The sequence below is a fragment of the Necator americanus genome, chromosome V (assembly GCF_031761385.1).
Source record: "Necator americanus strain Aroian chromosome V, whole genome shotgun sequence".
NCBI lineage: Eukaryota > Metazoa > Nematoda > Chromadorea > Rhabditida > Ancylostomatidae > Necator > Necator americanus.
Genome location: NC_087375.1, coordinates 17,153,719 through 17,176,390, shown reverse-complemented (window position 1 = coordinate 17,176,390; position 22,672 = coordinate 17,153,719). Strand labels below are relative to the sequence as shown.

At 41.3% G+C, this 22,672-nt stretch overlaps 3 protein-coding genes across 3 annotated transcripts; 1 reads left to right on the top strand and 2 right to left on the bottom strand.

Moving 5' to 3' along the window:
- Positions 1-4,100: 4,100 nt before the first annotated feature.
- On the bottom strand, positions 4,101-5,053 carry RB195_014169 (uncharacterized protein; the record flags this gene model as incomplete). Its single annotated transcript, XM_064204315.1, has 4 exons — positions 4,101-4,148; positions 4,272-4,336; positions 4,414-4,416; positions 4,951-5,053. 4 exons carry the CDS (start codon positions 5,051-5,053, stop codon positions 4,101-4,103), a joined length of 219 nt encoding a protein of 72 aa, XP_064060196.1.
- A 2,830-nt stretch (positions 5,054-7,883) lies between these two features.
- RB195_014168 (uncharacterized protein) lies at positions 7,884-9,052 on the bottom strand (the record flags this gene model as incomplete). The annotated part of the gene is made up of 3 exons (XM_064204314.1): positions 7,884-7,954; positions 8,072-8,127; positions 8,784-9,052. 3 exons carry the CDS (start codon positions 9,050-9,052, stop codon positions 7,884-7,886), a joined length of 396 nt encoding a protein of 131 aa, XP_064060195.1.
- Positions 9,053-10,660: 1,608 nt separating this feature from the next.
- RB195_014167 (uncharacterized protein) lies at positions 10,661-21,732 on the top strand (the record flags this gene model as incomplete). The annotated part of the gene is made up of 16 exons (XM_013438680.2): positions 10,661-10,710; positions 10,788-10,866; positions 11,729-11,888; positions 14,098-14,239; positions 14,342-14,508; positions 14,565-14,614; positions 14,684-14,841; positions 16,042-16,131; positions 18,103-18,192; positions 18,248-18,365; positions 19,237-19,353; positions 19,444-19,589; positions 19,654-19,745; positions 20,560-20,636; positions 21,345-21,470; positions 21,595-21,732. The coding sequence occupies 16 exons, from the start codon at positions 10,661-10,663 to the stop codon at positions 21,730-21,732; spliced, it is 1,800 nt and encodes a 599-aa protein (XP_013294134.2).
- Positions 21,733-22,672: the final 940 nt, after the last annotated feature.

The following is a 22,672-nucleotide window of genomic DNA, read 5'->3' as shown; positions in this document are numbered from 1 at the left end:
GCACTTACATACATCATATATGTTATATATTATATTATATATAGTTCCCACCTGAATTCCCAGAGAAGTGCGGCGCGATGAGTCATCAGGAGCAGCACTTGCACATACATTGCTATTTCAGATATTACAAAATCCAGACCAAAACACGTGGATTAATTACAATATAGCGTAAAAGACGTGGGAATTTGCTACAAGTATTTGCCGAAATACCGGACTAAAAGAGTTTTTAAGTTGCAGAAATTCACTGTTTCTATCACCACCTTCGAAAGCAAGGTTTCTTCTTAAACAGCTCTGTTCTAACAGTAGAGTGAATGGTACATAACCGCTCTAACTTTCTTTGCTCTATACAGAGCATACTTGACTGGGTTGAAGGCATCACCCCACGAATCTGAGATGGTACGGATTTCAGGTGGAGTATTCGCACACGGCATAGTAGATTATGGAGGGTGGGTGATTCCGTCCATTTCTTCCTAACTGCCGTAAAAAAGGGCCCGGAAGATGCGGCGCATGCACAAGGCTGGAGCGCTCCAATCGAACTCGTAGGAAGTAGCGCGCCGGAACGCTCGAAGCCGTATCTTCCAGCCCGTTTTTTACGCCAATTAGGAAGAAATGGACGGAATCATTCTTCTCTCCATAATCTAATGATCTCGTATACGAATACTCCACCTGAAATCCACACCACCTCAGATTCGTGTGTGATGCCTTTAAGGAAATGCGTCCCAAGCTCAAAAAATTGTTGTCTTTTGCTTCTGAAAAAACAAGTTTTTCTAAATGACTTGTTTTTTGGAAATCTAACAATAGAGTGAACAACAGAGTGGCACATATTCGCTCAAGAATTCTTCATTCTATACAGAGGTAACTCGGCTGACGTGGAAATATGCGTAGCTTTCTCGGGAAGGGTGAAGAAGCACGCTATCGTTGGCGTGCTCCCCCCTCCTATGCTTAATCATTAGACTCGGACTGCACAGCCGGAGAATCTACAACCCTCACCCTCCATCTCTATTACAAAAAGAGTTTCCCTAACATTTTATATATTTTCTGATACAGTGTAGAATCAGGATTCTTCTGGTATACAACACTTACATATTCGTTTCGAACAGCTAGTGTCGAAGCAAAAAAACTCATAAATTTGACCGCTTCGACCTCCGTTTTCAGGTCTACTTTTTTCACCTTAGTCGTCAAAGTGAAAAAACAACTTTGGCGTGACTTTGTAGCAAATTTCCTCCTCTATCTCCGTTTTTTGATTCATTGTCTTTCAACAAAGTAATGTGCTCAATGCTGAAAACACTCAATTTTTCATGCCTAAATTTGGAAGCTAATTTTTCGGCGAAGAAAGAATAATGAATGTGTTGTATACCGCTCGATTCGTCAGGTTCTGAGGTATTTCCAGATGCCCTTCACTGGCAGGCGATTTCTTTTCTGAACGGAGATATTAGCGGTTTATCTCAGCGAATTTTCGCTCCAGCAGAAGAAAAATACGCTCTGATCGTACGTTCTCGTTTTGTTGGTGGTTCATTCTGGGCAACATCTTCTTATGTCGTATTTATTACACTGTAAACTACTGCTACGCTGTAATCAGAAAACAGGTAAGTCAGTAAGATTTCATTACCATATAGTTTACATTTCTATTTTATATGATAATTGTGAATGCTTATTATTTTTTTTCTTTTTTTCGCCAACAGTCCAAAAATGAAGAGGTTCCTTCGCCACCCGCCCAAAAGTGAAGAAGTCGGAGCACCTGCTCCGACTATCGTATGTTTGCTTTTATTTTAGAAAGTTCCACTATTTTCTGTGCAAATTGAATTCCTTTAGCTTTAATGTTCCGGTCATGTGATGAAGTAAAGACAATGTGAAGGAAGGAGAGCAAGTTTATGAGGGAGTGGAATGACAAAAATAACAACAAGGTGCTGAAACATTGAGATACACGAAAATGCAACAAACATGAAGGAAGTATACGTGGGAAACAAGAGATCGCATGCTGCATGAACGAAAAACAAAGAAGTTGAAATCAAAACCACTTGTGATAAGACAAAAAGAACAAAATAAACACAACACTTAAGAAAAGGTACAAAAATACAACATAAGAAGACAGATAAAGACAAAGTAAGCAAGACAAGGGAAGAAGAAAGGCGGAATAGATAGGCAACAAAAAAAAAAACAAATAGAATGGAGGAAAAAACCAGTGAAACAGAGGTAATGCTTAAGTCGAGGAAGGAAACGGAATTCAAATCAAATAAGGAAAGCTATGAAAGAAGAAATGGAACAACGAGAAGGGAACTGGAGATAGGAACAAGAAGGATATGTATCATCATACAGGATTGGGATCATGTAGTTATCTTACGTAATCGTCCTGTGTTGCAGTTCCAATCCTTACTTACCCCAAAATCCGAATATAGTAATCACTTTTGTTTGCTGTACTACTTTGTTGTGATAATTTCCTCATATATTTTATGGAAAGAGTTCGTCAAGCATCTTACAGCATTCAATTCCAAGTTTTCTTCGAGTATACTCCTCTGGGAAAACGGAGGAAATTGGTACCTGCTGCTCCACTTTGAATTTCGAGCCGGGTTAGCATTGGTCCAGGAAGCAGGGCCTCCCGCCGCCGGGTATAAGTTCAGATACGAGACATAAACACGCACAGTTACAAAAAGAAAGAAGCAAGAATTCAACTATCGCAAGAGTGAAAGACTGAAAGGCTACGGAAAAGAACTCCGAGGAGTTTACTGACCCATTCGTGCTTTCGCTGAACCGCATGTACCGAGAGGAGGAGCGAGTTAGTGACTGCACTGACGGCGCAGTAAAGCGCCATACCAACAAGGTACGTTCGAAGCTGACTGCAAATTTGATGCTAATAAATAAATAGCGCTGCTGCAAAGTTGGGGTAACGTGTAGTTTGTGTGGGGGTCTCAACCGCTCCTTTTTCAGGAAGTAAATAAGTAAGTTAGTCGTCGCCCTAAAACGTAAGCATTAGTCTTAACAAAATCTATTACGTGTGACTAAAAATTACTAAGAGAAAAAAGGAAGCCCTCCCTCATCTCCCAATTACTCTTTTCCTCAATGTCCCCGTAGAGTTCAAGGGGAAAATGTAGTGGGAGCGTCCCTATTTATAGACGCTCTATCTTACTTCTTCTTACTATCTTTAGCTTACATGTAAAAGATTCCCTAAGATAATGCTTAGGTCTTAGAGCCCAACTAATTCAGTTAATTACTTCCAGAAATAGGGGCGCCACTGAGCTCCACCAACCACATTTTATCTCAGCTCAAATTTAACATATTTGGTTTTCCGAAAAGAGTGATTCAAACCCTAAATTAGTCTCAATTTATGTTGTACAGCTATTGCACGCTACACCACTGCTTTATCCCATATGAATGCAAGCACAATAAGGAAAATGTAGCTGGGTGGTTGGGGAAAGGCGGCACTCAGTGGCGCCCCTATTTCTGGATGTAAATAACTAAATCAGTCGATGCACTAAGACCTAAGCATTAGTCTTAGAGGATCTATGGCATGTAAGCTAAAGTTACTAAGAGAAAAAAGTAAGAAAAAAGTCCAAAATAAGGGTACCACTGACCGCTCCCCCAACTACATTTTCACCAAGAATTGTTCACATCAAACTGGTAAAGGGAATGATGTAGAGGACGTAAATATAGCAAACTTCAGTAAGCCATAATTGAAAAGAACATATGTGACGCCAACGCTTTCCACATGAGTATAGAACTCGCTCCTTGCGAAAGTTGGACCGGCGTCGTTTCCAATGTTTTGTGTTCAGTCCGCCCACAGCACCCAAACGCTTACGACAGGTCAAAATAATATTCTCTAGTTTCGATTCCCACGTCTTTTACTTGAGTATCTGTCAGGTTGGTTTTCTCTTCTTTTATTTCTTTGTTTTATGTATTCAATAGGTTACCTCTTAGATGTGGTGGTATGCATTCCTGCATACAGTTGGTTTTTTCTTCCCAAATTTACATTTTGTCCTCTAATGCATGTGATTGCGTGAGGACTTATAACTTCAATAATTTCCTTCTTCTTCACCTTTCTTCGACACCTTTCTCTGCACCTTTAACCTTTCTTCTTCACGTTTCATCGTTTGGTGTATCTTCTGTCATCCTTTGTTGTCGCATGTACACGACCATGCGAACCATTGGATGCTCTGGAGGGTAAGCCAGATTTACACTGTGTCGTTCCTACCCGATGGTCCCCTAAGGCCCTGTTGGTTTAATGAAGCTCAAATAATGTGACTTTGGATTCAAAACAACAATTACAAGTACTACACCTGTCCCAATAATGTGTCTAAGCAAATAGGTGTCCACGCGAAAGTTTGTTGAACGCTTGTTGAACCTGAATACAACGGGATATAGCTCATACTTTTGTTTAGTTACTAGTTTTGTTAAACAAAGGTCTCTCTATATCCCCACCATCTGAAATATTAGCAGTGGGTCATGAAAGCCTGCAAGTAGGTCACTGTCTGAAATTGTTCGTAACCAAGTTAGTCGAATTACATTCTCTGCTCTTCAAACTACTACTGTTTCAATCTATATTATGGATGCTACTCGGAAGTAATTTTTTAACACTACTTTGTTTCTCTTTTTGTATAGAAGTAATATTGTCTTGATTCTAGTGTTGCCATGGATGAATGCCCAGTGTATGGTGTAAACAAGGGCAAAGAATTCCAAATGCATCTCTTCGACTTCCATGGATATTCGAAGGAACAGATTGCGGAATTCATGTCTCAGAAAAGGAGATCGGAGAGTTGCCGCTCCTGAAAAGCCTTTTCATAGCTGCATTTTCTGTGAAACAGTGTTCAACAGTGCGAGTGGACTTAGTGGGCGTAGAACCAGCAAGCATGCGGACGAACATTCAGCACCAGCTATTATGTGTCTTCTCTACAGAGAGAATATTAAAGTGAGTCACATTGATATCTTCACTTTTTTGTTGAAGTGATTCTACTGAACCCATATGTGCAGAACCACCGTGAGCTCGCAGAGCACGCTCATCAACAGCATGCTGAAGACTCAGACGAGTTCGTGGTGGAGACCATCCGGCTCCAGAATTCATAAAAGTTTCCATTAAAAAAAAACTCAAGCATGAGATGTTAGAAGGGAAAGCAAACATGAGGATGGACAGGCTTCTCCAGCTGCTTATTGCGCTTATGAACAAGTTGGAAGAGGAGCGGGAGAGACAATGGAAATTCGTATCGCGTCGAAGAGCACTATTGTCCATGCGACGAGCATCCAAGATTTCGAGAATAGACTTCAAGGTTTAAGGTTTAGATGCCGATAATTGTTTCCAGTTCAACAATCATTGTGTTGCACGCAGCATCAGGCCAATCTAGCAGCCTATTAATCTTCGTACAACTTTTGTTTCTAACTTTCTACGTCTCTAAGACGCCGTTCGCAGCAAGAAGTAGTTTCCTCGGTAATCGGTGGAGAAACTGAAAGCGAACAATATGGACCTTACAGCATCGACGAAGATGAAGATATGATGGAAATAGTGGTGGAAGGTGATGTGGAAAATCAAGATTTTGCAAGAAGTTTGACGGATATAGAGGGCCGCCACAAAGATATTTTCAAAGTATGGAAATGGTTATTGTAGTCAATTTTCGTTTTTGTATGTCATAAAACAATAATATGCGTTTAAGCGTGGGCGTCAGCTCATGAGAGTGCCCTTAAACTGATGAGAGAACTAACTGAAGGCATGTAAATGGAGTTAGAGCAGGCGCTACAGCAAACGGAGAAAACAAGGAAGAGATTAGGCTTGTTGGCAGCGAAAAATGGAAGGAGCGGAACACTGCTCGCTGTCCAGACATGCCTTCGTTCGGACGTCCTCAATCACTGACACCGATAAGGAAACTGCACAAAGTCCGAAACCACTCATATGCAAAAAGAAATCGTAGAAAAAAAAAGTAAGAAAGAAAGAAAATGAACAGAAAGGATGAGTGCATTGCTATCACAAACGAGTTATCCCCATATCAAGACCTAGGCGGGTTTTGATCTACGGGTCCCTATATAAAACCCTTGTCACTCATAGCTGTGGTATGTGGTAGTCTGTTCCGTTACCAAGTCTAGCTAATGAGGTAAGCACTAGCCAATGTGTTGCTGTTTGAGTTTGCCTACCGTTTGGATGTTTTCTGTAGGGTGATGAGGCGCTTGGGAGGATAAATCACTAATGACTTTGAATTTTCCGGGCTCTGACGAAGGCGATAACGCCGAAACGTTAGCTGTTGTTTAATAAAGACTATCAATAACAATCTTGGCTACAGCTCAAGAAAATCATTTAAAAACTACGTTTCAACATGCCGAGATTCAAAGACAGTCGAACATTGGCAATACTCAAAAAGAAATCCTCTGAAATATTTCTTCAGCGCTCTCATCTACGCAAGGAAGAGCAGGCTAAGCGGAAAATTACTGTGAACATACCAGACTGCGCGCGGGATGAGAGGGACGCATGCGCTGTTTGCCTTCGGATGCAGCCAGCCAAACAATAGCACAAGCAATCAAATTTGTTGGATTCAGTGTCCAACTTGCAAAGATTGGATGCATACCGAATGAATAAGCAAAGTACGTCCTCGTGCCGGCACTAAACTGGACGAAGCGATAGATAGCATGTAGAATAACATGTGTGCTTATTTAGCGATTTACTTGTGTACGAAGAAATAGTTGTAAACATAAATGTAAGCACAAATATAGTTTGTGGTTATATATAGTGTATAAACTTGGTACAACACACGTGTAAGCTTCCCCTCCACAGTATCCAATGGTTCGCATGATCACGTACATGCAACAACAACGGATGACAGTAGCTACAGCAAACGATGTGTGGTGAAACGTGAAGAAGAAAGGCTAAAGGTGCAGAGAAAGATGTCGAAGAAAGCCGCGCTTATGCGAATTCTATAATTAACCGCTTCCAAGTCTTTCTATCACGGAAGATTGCACTTGAAGGATCCTGACACTTCAGTTTTCTTCCATGTCAGCAAAACGTAACTCGAATAAAATTTCCTGGAAGTCCGAACAACACCTCTTCCTTTTTGCTTCCTACTCAAGCACATAATCTAAATAAGCAGTTCATGAGTGATGCCAGTGCACAAGAGAATGACTCAAGTCATTGTTGAAACAAAAACCCTTCACTGTCCATAAAACAAATAATGTAAAGGAATGAACAGCAGTTCTTCCTTTGCATTTGTTTTTGTTGTTCCTTCCATTTGTTTTTTTATTTACATATAAAAAATGAATAAAACAATACAAATATACGTTATTTGTTTTCTACTTACATATAAAAACAATCGCGTTTATGAAAAAATACAACTCTTGGAACGATTCAAACCAAACTGATAAAGAGGAGTTTGAAAAGGGAAGCATCGAATTTCAAGCAGTTGAATGGTTTGTCAATTGTTTGAGAAGCACTGAGCGACCCGAACCTAATTTCAACTCTCCGACCTTAGTATCTTTGGCCTCGAATGTCTTGGCTACGAAGACACCTGTGCTCGGTCCTCAGGACCTCGATCTCAGTAGTCTTAGCCTCGACACAATAACTTTAGGCTATGCGCGGTAGCTTTAGCTCAAAGACACATTAACTTTTTCGCTATTTCCTGAGCTAAACCCACTACGGTCTAGTTCCAAAAACGTAACCTAACCAAAAACTTAAATCAAGCTTCGCTCGCTACCCCCTCTCTTACCTTAACTAGATTACACTCTTACCTCACACTGAGATATCCGAACAGATAATTATCATGCTATATAATAACGGGCTTAGTCTGTCACATGTATATATATATATATATATATATATATATATATATATATATATATATATATATATATATATATATGTTCCAAGTTCGACCTTCTTTGAATCTTGGCATCGTAGAGTTTGATTGTGTACTACTTTCTTAAGCTGAACCAAGATTGTTATTGATCTTTATTCTGGCTAACGTTTCGGCGTCGTCGCCTTCTTCAGAGCCTGGAAAAATCAAAGACACGTGTAATCTACTCTCTCAAACGCCTCCTCATCCCACAAGATATGATTTAGCAAACAGATTATTTAAAAGCAACGTCAGAAAAGCAGACCAGCGCTCACCTTGATAGCCACGAAATCGTGATGTTAGCGGACCACCAGTTGTGAGAGTTGCGCCGCTAGTATTAACTAGTAACGATGCCCTCGCCTCTGACCCCGTAGGTCAAAACCCGCAAAGGTCCTGATATGGCGCCAGCTCGTTGGTCACAGCGATGCATTCTTCTTTACGATTGTATTGTAAAGAAGAATGCATTGTATTATATATATATATATATATATATATATATATATATACCAGTCTGAACGTCCGGCCGGACCTTAGACTTTCTGTGGTGTTCCCTCCGATCCTTCGATACCATTGTAAAACAGAGACTAGACTTGGAATCATTACTCAAAGTATAGGTTTCGTTCTTGTTTCCCCCAACAGTTATCACAGAATGATATTTCACATAAAATGAAGTGAACGACATCAGCTATTGATAAAGGTAGCGTTGCACATCAGATCATGTAAACAGCTGGCTACTATTTAAGCAGTAGTTAGCATTCGCGTTTCCACTTTCTGAAAAACGGAGGAGTCGTAGAGGTGTAAAGCAACGCGGAAAGTGGATTGGAGTATGAAACGTTTACAACGTCCCATTTACCTTTTGCGAGATGCACACGAATGTACTGCGCGATACTTCTACACAACGATACATGATTTCGACGTCCCGCCGCACCCCATTTTATGGATATCTGGCGCCGGCGCACCAATCCGACGCTCGTGGACCCGTCGCACCCCCTTTTATGCTTATCCGACGCCGGTGGACTCGTCGCACCTCCTTTTATTCCGTCCGTCCCGTCCGTCCGTCCGTCCCGTCCGTCCGTCCCGTCCGTCCGTCCGTCCGTCCGTCCCGTCCCGTCCGTCCGTCCCGTCCCGTCCGTCCGTCCGTCCCGTCCCGTCCGTCCCGTCCCGTCCCGTCCGTCCGTCCGTCCCGTCCCGTCCGTCCGTCCGTCCCGTCCCGTCCGTCCCGTCCGTTCCGTACGTCCGTCCTTCCGTCCGTCCATCCGTCCGTCCGTCCGTCCGTCCGTCCGTCCGTCCGTCCGTCCAACAGTGTCGGATTGGTGCGCCGGCGCCAGATACCTATTAAAGGCATCACTCCACGAATCTGAGGTGGTACGGATTTCAGGTGGAGTATTCGTATACTGGATGGGAGACTATGGAGAGAGGGGTGATTCCATCTATTTCTTCCTAATTGCCGTAAAAAAAAAACGGCCGGAAGATACGGCTTCATTCGTTCTGGCGCACTATTTTCTACAAGGAGTTCGATTGGAGCGCGTCAGCCTTGTGCGGCAGACCGTTTTTTAGGGCAATTAGGAGGAAATGGACGGAATCACCCTTCTCTCCACAATCTACTATCCCGTGTACGAATACTCTACCTGAAATCTGCACCACCTCAGATTCGTGGGGCGATGCCTGTAATGGGCTGGGACGGGTCCCACCCCATTTAATATGGAATTATTGTGCCATAATGCAGTATTATCGCGCAGTAATTTCGTTGCTGCGTTGCGCTTCACCTCTATGACTCCTCCGTGCGTCTGTTTCCTTGAATGTTTGCCTCAAGTTGGCAGCATTCCGTTCTTAGAAAGTGGAAACACGAATGAAACCGGCCGGTTAAATAGTAGCAAACAGTTTACATGATTTGACGTGAAACGTTATCTTTGTCACTAAAAACATCATTCTGTGACAACTGTTGGGGAAAAACAGGAAGAAAACCCATAGTCCAAGTAATACTCTCAAATTGGGTCTATATTATGTTGGTAGCGAAAGTGTGTTTGAAGCTGAAGTTTGAATGTTCTTCAAATGTAGAAATGGCGCGAATAGAGATGAAACTATGAAATCTTTCGCATAATGTATTTTAAAAAAAAGAAAAGAAGGAATAATTAGAAAGTCACAATTTTAATATTGCAGAAAATGTCACCACTACTAATTTTCATTACTCAGATGCGACGCCGAGCGAAGAGAGTTCGGTTTTAGCCGGACGTTCAGACTGGTGAAAGGATAAGGGGGTAAAATGTAGTTGGGGACCACTCAGCGGCGCCCTTATTTCTGGAACTAAGTAACTAAAACGATCAGAGCCCTAAGCATTAGTCTTAGAGGATCTAAGACATGTAATTTAAAGTTACTAGGAGAAAAAGGAAGATAGAGCGTCTAGAAGTAAGGGAGTCACTGAGTGCACCCCTCCCAAACTACATTTTCCAGTGACGGTGGTATTCTTCAAACCTAGAAGACATCCACAGGACTTCTGTACAATTAGCGTTACCAAGCTCTGGAAATGACGGAGACTGAAATTTTATTCCGAACTCACATCGAGAAATAAGAAGTTCTAGTGCACTCGTCTTGTGGGCGTCGGATATGGGGCATTGGACGAGCTCCGCATCACGCCATTGGTTTGACACGTGGGAATTTTTCTTTACAAGTAGTTACTTTCAGGATTTGAGTTTAGTTAAGTTTGGGCTTGTTTTAGTCTTCTTTTCTGGCGTACTCCCTATTCTATTGTCCTACTGTTCCCATACTTTTTGTATTTATCTGGTTCCGGTACACTGATATTGTAGGTAGATAATTGTCGTCTCAATGTGGTTTTTTTAGGTGTTGAACTGCGGTAATAAACTAGGATGACTTTGCGAAGAAGGCTTATCGAATTACAATGGTTTCTTCGCATGAGGTAAGCTCAAGATATGTTTTTCTCTCACCTTTCCCCTTTCTCTGAGGAAATATAGTAGGGGATAACAATATTTTCAGGTTGGCTCGTTTTATTTTCGTTGGACTCTTCCTGTTCACGGTTGTCTTTGTAATCACGCAACTCCAAGATCGAAATAAGGTTTGGTGAGAAGCGTTATGCAATATTAAAAGACAAGCAAAGGTGTTTATTGTGGTGTTTCCAAGTGATTGCTGTTGATTTGACAACTGCAACAATTTGAGGGCAGCATACTACGAATGTGATTTGGTGAAGGAAGACGAAACTGAAAAAAGCTAGAGATGGGGTTGTAGCCTGCGGGATCCGATGTTGCACCGCTCAAGTTTCCCTAATCGTCGTGAAAACTCCGTACCACTCCAGATTTGTGGGGTGATACCTTTAATCGAAGGGACTAGATTTTAGGAACCGGCCTAATTATGTAATTTTCTTCCAAAGAAAAAAAAAGAGTTCTATTAGTGAGAGAAGTAGGTGTCGCAATCTACAGAACAGTAAAAAACGGAAACTTGTGCGTGAACCCTTAATGAGACCTTACGACTGGCGAGAGCGAACGGGAGGATTCGACGTCAGAGATCGAAGATTAGATACGTAATTTGCTAAGCAAAGGAAAATAAGATGTGTCGGACATGTGATCCAACGACAATCATTGGACTACTGCCTGAGCGACTAGGTCTCACCTTGTAATAAGCACGCTACGGAAAGACTACCGTCTCGTCAGTCAGATTTTTTCAACGAAGTCAGGAAAGATCCGAGGTTCTTTGTGTACGTCATAAAAGTCAAAACCAGTTGGAGAGTCTTGCATGATCGCGACAAATGAAAAGGTGACCTGACCCCTGTATAAATCCGAAGAACGACATGAGTACTGATGTTGCAGAACTTGTGATGTTATATAACAAGGTGAGCACTGGTGGACGAAAGCAAAAAGAAGTCGGGTTTCTCCACTGAACATCTCTCTTAGGGCTCACCCTTTGTCACCAGCTTATTACAGGGTCTTTATTTCGCAAATGATGCCTTAACTAACGCACCTCTCCCCGATGCGTGGCAAAATAACGAATTGGCGGGAAGCGCTGATCCAAACACCGTTTTCGTTGGGGAACGGCTCGGAAACTACGAGCCAAAGCAACCTGAAGTCCCGTCGAATCAGCCAGGTGGGTGATATTTGCAGTTTTCTCGTTTTCACTACATCTGTCCTCGTTGGCTTCCAGAACTCTGTTTGTAAACAGTCGAAAGCGTGAAATTATAGATAGTACACAGACGCTAAGATCTCTAATTTATGTGTTTGTCTTGTGTGCTGAAATCAACTGAATATTTCACCACCACCAAGCGAGTTGATATATTTCTCTTGTTTCATCCATCTAATCGCCTATTTGAACAGAGAGTATGAATAGAGTATATAACGCATTTAGAGAATAAGCATCTTCATCCATCGATTTTTTTTTTCATTTTTCTTAGTGACCACATCATCCGAAATATGGGAGATTATTCGGCCTAGTATGTATTTGAGCATCCCATTTGTCTTATTTGTGCATGCCAGTTTCCCTTCTATATAATATTTGGGGTGGGTGTAGCGCAGTTAGTAGAATTTTTCGCTGTGGCTGCACGGTTCGAAACCGCCCTAGAGTCGACCAAGCTTTTTATCTCTCCAGAATAAACAGATACCATACTTGTCTAGGAGGATAAAAACGTTGACTTGATTTATCGGCGAGCCCCCTCAAGTCATCTTATCGACCAAACACGCGTCGTAAATCCCAAACAGCTCTGAATTAAAATGAACGCGTTGACGCAAAGTAGGTTGAGTAACCCCATCCTTTTTATCCCTTATTCTTTGTATAATATTTGAAGAAAGAACAAGCCAAGCATTGTTCGTAAAATTCCTGACTCTGTTATATTTTTGACAATAACTGGGTTCTCCATGTTGTAATCCGTATCGAATTCAAATGTCCGAAAACTTCAATTTATCCCCCACTGACCCTGAAGTACTGTCGTATGAGAAAAGCCTGAAACCTGTTGCAGTTACTAGCCACCACTAGCTACTTAGGACACTAGCGCCAACCGGCCTGCAGAGTTGAGCAAAGGTCCCATAGGACTACTTCGACACCGAGTGCGCAAATGGGTTAAACCTCCAGTCGTTTTGACTAGACTGTAGTCACTGCAAGTGTTGCGAAATACTGAGGGTGGTGTTCTGGACGAAACGAGTTTATCATGCTTCTTGAGAAGTAAGAAAACGTTACATTATCATTGCGCGTGTTGCAAAAAATATTTGGATCTCCAGGAAATTGGATTCGTTCTTGTTATTTTTTATTTGCAGCAACGCATATGTGGCCTTTTTCTATTGCAGAAATTGAGTACTTTTTAGAGGCCTCATCCCACGAATCTGGGATGGTACGGTTTCAGGAATGCCTATACGGGGTCGTGGATTGTGGGGAACCCGGGAGCTTTTCTTACGACGGCTTCCGTTACAATTCACAGCCCTTGCGCTCCGCCTCCGCCTGTGATTAATCGAAAACCCATTCGGATGAATCACATGCGGGGGACGCAATGTTTGCGCATTGCAGCAGAAGCCGTCGTAAGAAAAGCTCCCGGGTTCCCCACAATCTACTACGTATATGCATTACCCTGAAACCCGTACCACCCCAGATTTGTAGAGTGATGCCTTTAGCAGAATAAGTATTTAGTGAACTTATCACCTATACTTGTCACCACTTCTAGTCACGTATGTGGTACTAGCATTTGCTCTGTAGCACTTTTACAAAGCTAAGGCATGAGGGATGCTGTAAAACTGTTTTCTAATTCAATTCCTTCGTATGGCTATTATGCATAGTAGTGTTTTTTTTACATGTTAATTGGGGTCATTAACACATAGTGAGAGCAACGGCCTCTTTTCGATTGCTATCATCTTCTTTCTATTTCTGACAGTTCTTGTATGAAAATTATTTTGCACTGTTTCGATATTTTTACCTAATCATTCTGAATAAGCTCTATCTCCCTATTCACGAGTGGAGTTTGAAAATATATTGACTGGCATAGTCAGTTTGCTGCAATTCTGTACCACTGCGTTAAGATTTAGGAAATAATGAATTTTCTTGTCCAGAATCTTCTTCCCTTTCCTCCTCAATAAGGAGTATGAACGAACAAGATTTTAGGATATATATTGTTTGAAACCTTTCACATAACTTTTTTCGCTGACAGAAGAGAGAACATGAAATAGGATCGACAACTTGAAACCCATCTCTGTGGCCCTTAGATAATGACTTCGATGCTTTTATAGTGGGCTCCTACAATCACGATTGCTCTCCCACGTCGACAGAACATTTGATTTTATTCTTTCATTAGTAGAAGTGCTCCTATACATTATAGGTGAGGGTGGTTCACCAGTGTCAGTTTCTGATGATGCTGGATTGAAGGAATCGAAACGAGCAGAGAGAGAGTTTGGGTTCAACACTTATGTAAGCGACATGATCTCGCTAAATCGCACAATTCCCGACATCAGAATGGAGGAGTAAGTAGCTAATCCTATTTTACTCTTGTCTTTCTTCATACGCTTCCGCGAAGAATTTTTTTTTTGAAATTCTTCCCTTCACTAGTTTCTCATTCCTTTTAGATGTAAGCACTGGAACTATCCAGAGACCCTCCCATCTGTCTCAGTTGTGATTGTTTTTCACAATGAAGGATGGACTCCTTTGTTAAGAACTGTGCATTCTGTACTACGTCGCTCGCCGTCACATCTTATCAAAGAAGTTGTTATGGTTGATGACTATTCAGAAAAAGGTTCGCTGCGTTCTAGTCCTTTTCTAATTTTGTTACATTCACATTTAATATTGCAGAGCATTTAAAGGAGAAATTAGAAAAGTATATTATGCGCTTCAATGGAAAGGTAAGTGCTGGTCGTTTTTTATGTTTTCTTCGAAATTTTGGATTAACGTTAAAATATTGTTTCCATTAGGTTCGACTCGTGCGCACAGAAGATCGTGAAGGACTTATTCGTGCTCGCACCATTGGTGCTAAGCATGCTACAGCAGATGTGATTATTTTCCTTGATGCCCACTGCGAAGTTAACACAAACTGGTTGCCACCCCTTCTCGCGCCAATTAAGCATAACAGGTAACCAAAAGAAGTTACCTTTCCGTAGTGGGTCGTTGTGGGTTTGTTATATTAGACGTCAAACTGCTTCCATTCAACTTATTCACCCAAGAAAAGCTACCCATGAAAAGGTGGAGAGAAATGTACAACCACGTCGAGAAAATATTCATCAAGCAGACCCTTGCCACTTTCATTTTTGTTAATTTTCCGAATTTATTACTGCATTCCAGCTTTAGTGTTGGTGGTTTACACTGAAACCAACAAAATACTAGTTACCATTTTTGATGTCGATGTTTTCATAAACCTCACCCGAACCAGTTCAATCAACTCTCTTTTGAATAGTTCGCATTATCCTGTTACTGGATATTGCCTATAGAAGAAAAAATATAACTATTTCAACAGAAAACACTAGAGATTGCCTTACTTTCACATCCATTTCTTCGTTACCAAATTTGAAGGAAATGTTGGACCAACCCTATCCGCTCTTTTCCCTACTCTTTCTTACTTTCTCGAAAGCTCTCCCTTGTCAGGATGACCCGTATTGTCAGTCCATACTCTCTCACCTTACCTGCCGTATGTATGCTCCGTTGTCAAGGCGCTTTCCTTGTCAGTGACGTGCGCAAACATGGATTCTTCGCATCTGCGTATACATATGAAATTGTAGGCGCAAAGCGTTAAAATGGGGTGAAACGGGTCCCATAGCATCGAGTTTGTGCGCGGATACCAGTAAGCACCAAAATTGCGTGAGCGTCGAACTGGTGCGTCAGAAAGCACTGGAGCGATTCCATGGAATGTGTTAGGTGTTGCAAATTGCACAAGCAATTGGAGTCACCAGAGATATCGGCGCAGAAGCACCGCACAACAATTTCATGCGAATTTGTCTGGAATTAAATTAAGCGTTGTGAATCCTTTCATGACCATGACATTTATTTGGTTAATGGTACCCTAATGTTTATCTCCGGACTTCGTTGTCGAAGCGAGCTCAGTCAGATGTCCGAAGTTCGGCGTTAGCTGGACGTTCAGGCTGGAATATTACTATAGAAGTAATGACTACGTTTGTAATTACTTAAAAAAACCTCCACTTATATTAACGGTATTCGAACTGCAAAACGAAAGTTGCAGTAAAGTTGAGCTGAATTCTTTTCTGATCAATTTGTTAGGTGTTTTTTTTTTGCTATTAAAATCTCGAATTGAGGGTTTACTTATCTTCTTGTCTTTTAGGCGCGTAATGACAGTACCTGTCATTGATGGGATTGACTCAAATACTTGGGAGTATCGAAGTGTATATGGGCAAGCAGACCGACATTTCAGGTAATTCGATCTTTACCTGTAATATCCGCAGACATATTCTGTTTACGCACTGGTTCATGGCTGATGGTTATTTTCAAGTTCTTAATTTATTCTCTTCAGCTCTCAATAATTTTTATATCGATAGTGCTCTTCGAGAAGAGCAGAACGTTTGAAACAATGAATACATGGAATAAAAGTTTTCATTTGAAAAAAAAATAACTTCGTAAGTCATGCTGGAAGGAAACACTCCATCACACGGGTACTGTGCCTTTGACCAGTGAGATGAAATTCCAATGAAGGTAGCTTTGTGTTGCTCACACGGAGTCTCTATAACGCCGCGACGACTCTGTTACATAGCTCCATTTCATTTGGTAAATCTTTGGTGAGTTTCATTAATTTGTTCGATATGTTAAAGGATGTATACTACAAGTCTGAGGTGGTATGGATTTCAGGTGAAGTATCCGTATTTGAGTCGTAGATTATGGAGACCGGGGTGGTTCCGCTCATCTCTACCTGAATCACTGCAAGCAGCCGGCCCATGAATGCTGTTTTGTACGATGCCTTCTATTGCAGAGCGCCACCATTGCACGCGTAGCGTCCCTTACTGCCTATCGGGGCTGTCCGAATTGATTTTCGACGAATCGCAGGGCGGAGGCGGCGCAAGAGGGTGGAGCGTTGCAACGAATGTCATCGTACAAATCAGCATTCTGGAGGCGGCTGTTTGCAATGATGAAGGGAAAGATGAGCGGAACTATCCCCTTCATAATCTACGAACCCGTATACGGATACTCCACCTGAAATCCGCACCACCTCAGCTGTGCTGCCTTTAAATCATATTTACGGAGTCAGTGCGAGTGTGAATTCGATGAAACCACTGCGACTCAAACATAACTTAGTAACTTAACTCCCTTAACTTGACCTGTAACTTATTTTTTGGTTTTTTAGAAATGTGCAGAATGGTATTGAATTAAAATGTGTTTTAAAGCTCAGCTTTGACCGATACGACCTCGTTTTTCAATTTTCCGTGAGCGAATGAACCCAAACGTTGATAATGGGCAGTTTGGTAAGCGTTAGATGGCTTGCATCCAGTGATAAACGATGTCGTGGTTTGTGCATAACTATCATAACGCGTGCATAACTATATATTCTATCTGTTTCTCTTTGTTTCAAAGCTAAAAAACGAAGCTGACGTAATTGGGCAACATGCGGAAAAATTTGGAGTTATTTATAGATTACGAATATGGGCCTGAACTTGCCCAGTTCACCCCAATCTTGAGAAACGGCTTTTTTTCCCTACGTGGTCCAACATTGTGGGCGCACCGTGTTCACGAGCGAGCGGTCGGAGATAAATTAGGTATATTCAGTAGCCCATTTAAGTAAAACCAACAAATAGGCTACGGAGGGCACCTGAACGTTTACGAAAGGGCGCGTTCTGGCGTAACATGTAGTTAGGAACCCTTAAAGGCATCACTCCACGAATCTGAGGTAGTGCAGATTTCAGGTGGAGTAATCTTATAAGGGATAGTAGATTATGGAGAGGAGGGTGATTCCGTCCATTTCTTCCTAATTGCCGTAAAAAACGGCCCGGAAGATGCGGTGCGTGCACAAGGCTGGCGTGCATCAATCGAACTCGTTGTAGAAAATAATGCGCCGGAACATTCGAAGCCGTTCGTGGTGTGATGCCTTGGTGGGATTTGTGGGCTGGCTGGACTCTTGCGAGTCCAGTCATGATTATGTTTTTTTGAATGCGTCTCATCAGGCACTGGCTGTCGGCATTTTAGATCGAAAAAAAATGGTCTATAAAGGTGTCAATTTTTATAAAAATGAAAATTTGCAAAGAGTTCAAGTGCAACTTGAAGACATCAACGATGTGAAATTTAGATCTTTATGGTCGATTATCCTTTTTATCTTTTGTGGGGACATATTTAAACCTAATCTAATAAGCAACACCGATGTTAGTAGTTTACGTGTGTCCCAGAGTTTTTTTTTAAGCGGAATATTCGAATGGGGTCTTCTCTACAAGGAAACTTCAATTTCTGGAAAAGAAAGAGATAGCCGGACCCACGATAGCATGCCATTCCGGTGAGCTGATTACTGATTCGAAGAAGTGTTCTTCCGTAAGCAAAGTTGATCTCAGGTCTCCAACACACGCTGGTGGTCTCTTCGCCATTGATCGACTATGGTTCCAAGAACTTGGATATTATGACGAAGGTCTTCAAATTTGGGGTGGAGAGCAGTATGAGCTGAGTTTCAAGGTAACTTTTTCGGACTAAGTATTTGACGTGGTTCTTTGTTTTCATAAAAATAGTTTGGAAATCCCTCGTTTTTCTTCATTTCCCTATTCAAGCCAAATCCTCCGAAAGGTCGTGAAAGCCCCTTCTCGTGCAATCTTTCCTTTTGGGATTGCTTGTAAAATCTATTCAGAATGATCTGACGTCCTGTGCAATTGCGTAAGCGGCTACGCTCAAAGTGGCGCGGTGGAGCTGGCACTTGCGAACGAGGCGAGACTCTCCGCGATAGTACCTTTCTATCGTTGCATTCTGGTTGCAGCAGGCGTGGGTCTCGCTTCGGTCGCAACCGCCAGCTTCACACTTCGGCACTTCCAATGCAGCCAATTACGTAGCTGTACCATTTTCAGGTCGCTTTGATTCGACTACAATGATCATCTCTTCAAACGTGAGCCATGCTAAACATAGCTTTTATCCTGAATCATAATTCTCGTGGAATCATGAAGTGGAGTGAAATGCTAGGTGATAGAAAGGTGCATGAATCAGTGACTTGAGGAACTTTTAGAATTTATGTGTTAAGATAGATCTAAAATATATTATAGACATAGTCTTTCTTCCTTTTTGAAATCCGGTAAAAAGTAAATTGGCACCGTAAACAATCTTCGTGCATGTTACAAGAAATGCATGAACACAGACTAAGGAGAATCATTTTGCCTCTATTTACCCTTATAATAAAACATTGCCAACTTCTTTAAAGAAAAGTGACGAAGTAATGCGTTTCTAACAGATCAAAAGTTCTTTTCTGTTCAAAAGTTCACTTAGATTATGAGCTTTTTTCTGTGTAAGGCTACAATTTCCTCGATATTGTGTGCTTTCATTGATGTTTTTTTTCCTCCAGATTTGGCAGTGCGGTGGAGGAATTTTATTTGTACCTTGTTCTCATGTTGGCCATGTGTACAGGTCGCACATGCCATATTCATTTGGTAAACTTTCCGGGAAACCAATTATCTCGACGGTACGTGCATTCTATCGCTACTCTTTTGCCAGCTGTCAAGAATAGAAGTTATCATTACTTCTTTACGCCGCTATCTTCACTTTGCTCCAGAATATGATGCGAGTGATCAAAACATGGATGGAGGACTATGCTCAGTACTATTTTATTCGCGAACCACAAGCACAACATGTTGAACCTGGCGACTTAACCGCTCAGTTGGCTCTGAAGGAACGATTGCACTGTAAATCGTTCAAATGGTGCATGACAGTTTTTCCTATGCAATTCAGAACTTTCGAAGATTTGAAGCAAAATACTTTCCAGGTACATGGATAATGTTGCATACGATGTCTTGCCCAATTATCCGCTCCCACCGAAGAACAAAGTCTGGGGAGAAGCGCGAAATCCTCATACAGGTAAAGATTGAAGAATAATACGTTGATTAGGGTTCGCCTTGGGCTTTTAATACTGGTATATAGGTACTGTTTGTGGTTGGTATCACAATTAGCACGTGTACAGCCAAGTCATCTTATTCTATAGCAATTCTTAGCATCAAGCTTACCCTATATGCTCACTCTCTAGAGCGCACCGTGATGTGTTTCGCATACTCTCTCGATTTACATCTCGTTATTAAAATTTCATTGTATACACTTTGAAAGTGTGGTAGTATAGCAATTATCTCCTGCTTCGCTAAAAGAACGTAGGTTTTCCTTTCTGAGACTTTCGTCGTTACTGACCATAGGTCCCGTCGGATCGGGATCCGGGGCGGTTCCGCTCATCTCTCCCTCATATGTTTTGATCCGTTCAGCAACTAATTCATTGGTTTTGCTTGAATAGGCAGTCGAGAAAAACCCAGTGGCTTTCGTCTGCTCTGCATCTGGGTGCGGCGCGTATATAAGGTTTGCGCGTTGCAGCTGAAATCGTAGTGAAATACGCAGTCTTTCATGCTGTTTTTTCTTTACAACGATTAGGGAGATATGAGCGGACCCACCCCTGATCCCACAATCTACAACGCGATCTCTTGCTTGTCCAGCGATTTCTCTCACTATGTCAGATTCGTAGTATGGTGACTTTAAGTATCAGTATCAGTAGCATACCAAAAATTCGTAGGTTCCGTATCATCCTTGATGTTAATTTTATTATATGATAAGGACATACACAATTCGCATACCTAACATATAATGTCCATTTACTCGTTTACTCTTACTTTCATGTTTTATGTTTATTTAGGCAAATGTCTCGATCGGATGGGAGGAATTCCTGGTCCGTTAGGAGTGAATGGCTGTCATGGCTTCGGTGGCAATCAGGTCGGCTTTTTCTAACATTCATACCTTTTGTGTTGTAATGATGTTGACACACAGTTGTGATTCGAACTAACTCTTTCAAAATATGTTTTACATAAATTTGTAGATTCTAATTAATAAAAACAACCAGCTGTTTTTTAGATCTCAATTTGTCACTGTTTACTTGACTAAAGAACTCCATTTTCCCCCCATTCAGCTGTGATCTTCGATGAGATAAACATGGTATTTAATGTAGGTAGAACTCAATATTTTTCGAATGAGCCGGCTCCACTTTCTGCGAGGGAAACTGAACTCTTGTCACCAGAGAGAAATATCGAAAGATATTTAAGTGAAGGCTCTCATCGTTAAAGGATATTACTTCAAACTGTTGTTAGATTTGCGGAAACTAAAGTTAGAATTTTAGAAGTTGAGTAGAAGCAGATATCACAGAATGAAACCCAGTTAGTTGAGATTTATGGTATTTGGGGAAACCTCCATCTCTATGGTGTATCTGTAACATTATTCTTATATTCATGATTTCACTTTACACTATTTGGTTCCACTGCTTCCTTTTCTTCGTTTTTCATCAGCTTATCAGATACCGCAGGAATTCTTGTCTGCGACTAGTTCTCGTGTTTACATCAAAGTATTTTGAAATATATTGTTGTGTGTTTATTGTGCTTTGAAATGGAACCTTATTTGTCTTTTTTCTCTATACTGGGCTTCATTCAGTTGCTGCGGTTGAATGTAGAAGGTCAGCTTGCGCAAGGAGAATGGTGCCTTACACCTAAAGGAGTGCGCATAGAAGCAAACCATTGTATAAAAGGAACTGTGAATGGACCATGGGCTTACGAAGAGGTAGGTACTGAATATGTTTCTTTTCTGTTTCTTCATTTAATTCAATTTGATTTTTTTTTGCAACTTTGCATGGATACAACCATTTGTCAACGCTTTTGTTTCACCCAATTTTATTATTCTTCAGGAAACAGGGCACATTGTCTACACAAGGTCGCGGCAATGTCTTACTGTGGATGCGCCTCATCCTGGTGACCTCACTTTAACACGATGTGATGTCGAAAATCCATTCCAGAAGTTTGAGTGGAAAGAATTTTATCAGTAAACAGTTATTGAATACGCTTACCTCTTCTTAGTTTGCACCGTATTTTTTTTATAATATCTTCTTTGAAGCTTGCAGTACTGTCTTCTCGACAGCTTCTAATTTCATTGATCTTTCTTATTCCGTAATGTACTTATATTTGCGTTCTTATGGTAATCTTAAAGAAGAAATCACCTTCGCTATTCAGCTTCACTTTCTTTTTTGCATTTTATCGGTCTATGAAATGAGTTGATTTTGCTGCTGTGATACTCTATGTAGACTTCTCTTTTTTGTGATTGAATGAGTTTTTGGCGTTCTTCAAAGGGGTCACATCTTTAGTCATTGCCTTCTATTTTATCCTGAATTCTTGCGATCAAACCTCTTCATTGTATTACGGGGGCTTAACTATTATGTATAAAGCAGAAAATCTACAAGTGTATGTATGTATGAATGTATACAAATCTCTTCGGATGGATCGACTTCGACCGGATTTTGTACACAGACGTTTGGAGTTCATTATTTTTGCTAGCGAGGTATTGTCTGTACCTTTTGCGAATGTGATATCCATTCTGCTGGAAATATCGATTTTACTAATATATTGCTTTTCTGTGTTTTCTTTGTGGGGTCATAGAAATCTTTCCAGCAGCGTCCTTAATTTTTACGCAATTAACTATGCTAATCTGTCAAGTGGGGTAGTGGAATGTGAAGACCACGACTATGATTGCCACTTTGTCTGAAGGTGCCAGTTTTGTCGACCCATCGATTGTTGTTTTATATCTCTCAATGCCTGATGAGTATAGAGGTTCTTTAGTTATGGATATGACATATACATATGCTCAACCTGCGTTGGACAACGTTGCAGATACGGAAGCTCCGTGAGCTGCGCCCAATCCTTCCGAAAATTATGCCGTAACGATTGAGGAAGTTGGTACTTCCATCACTGATTGCAGTTATAGCCATTAAA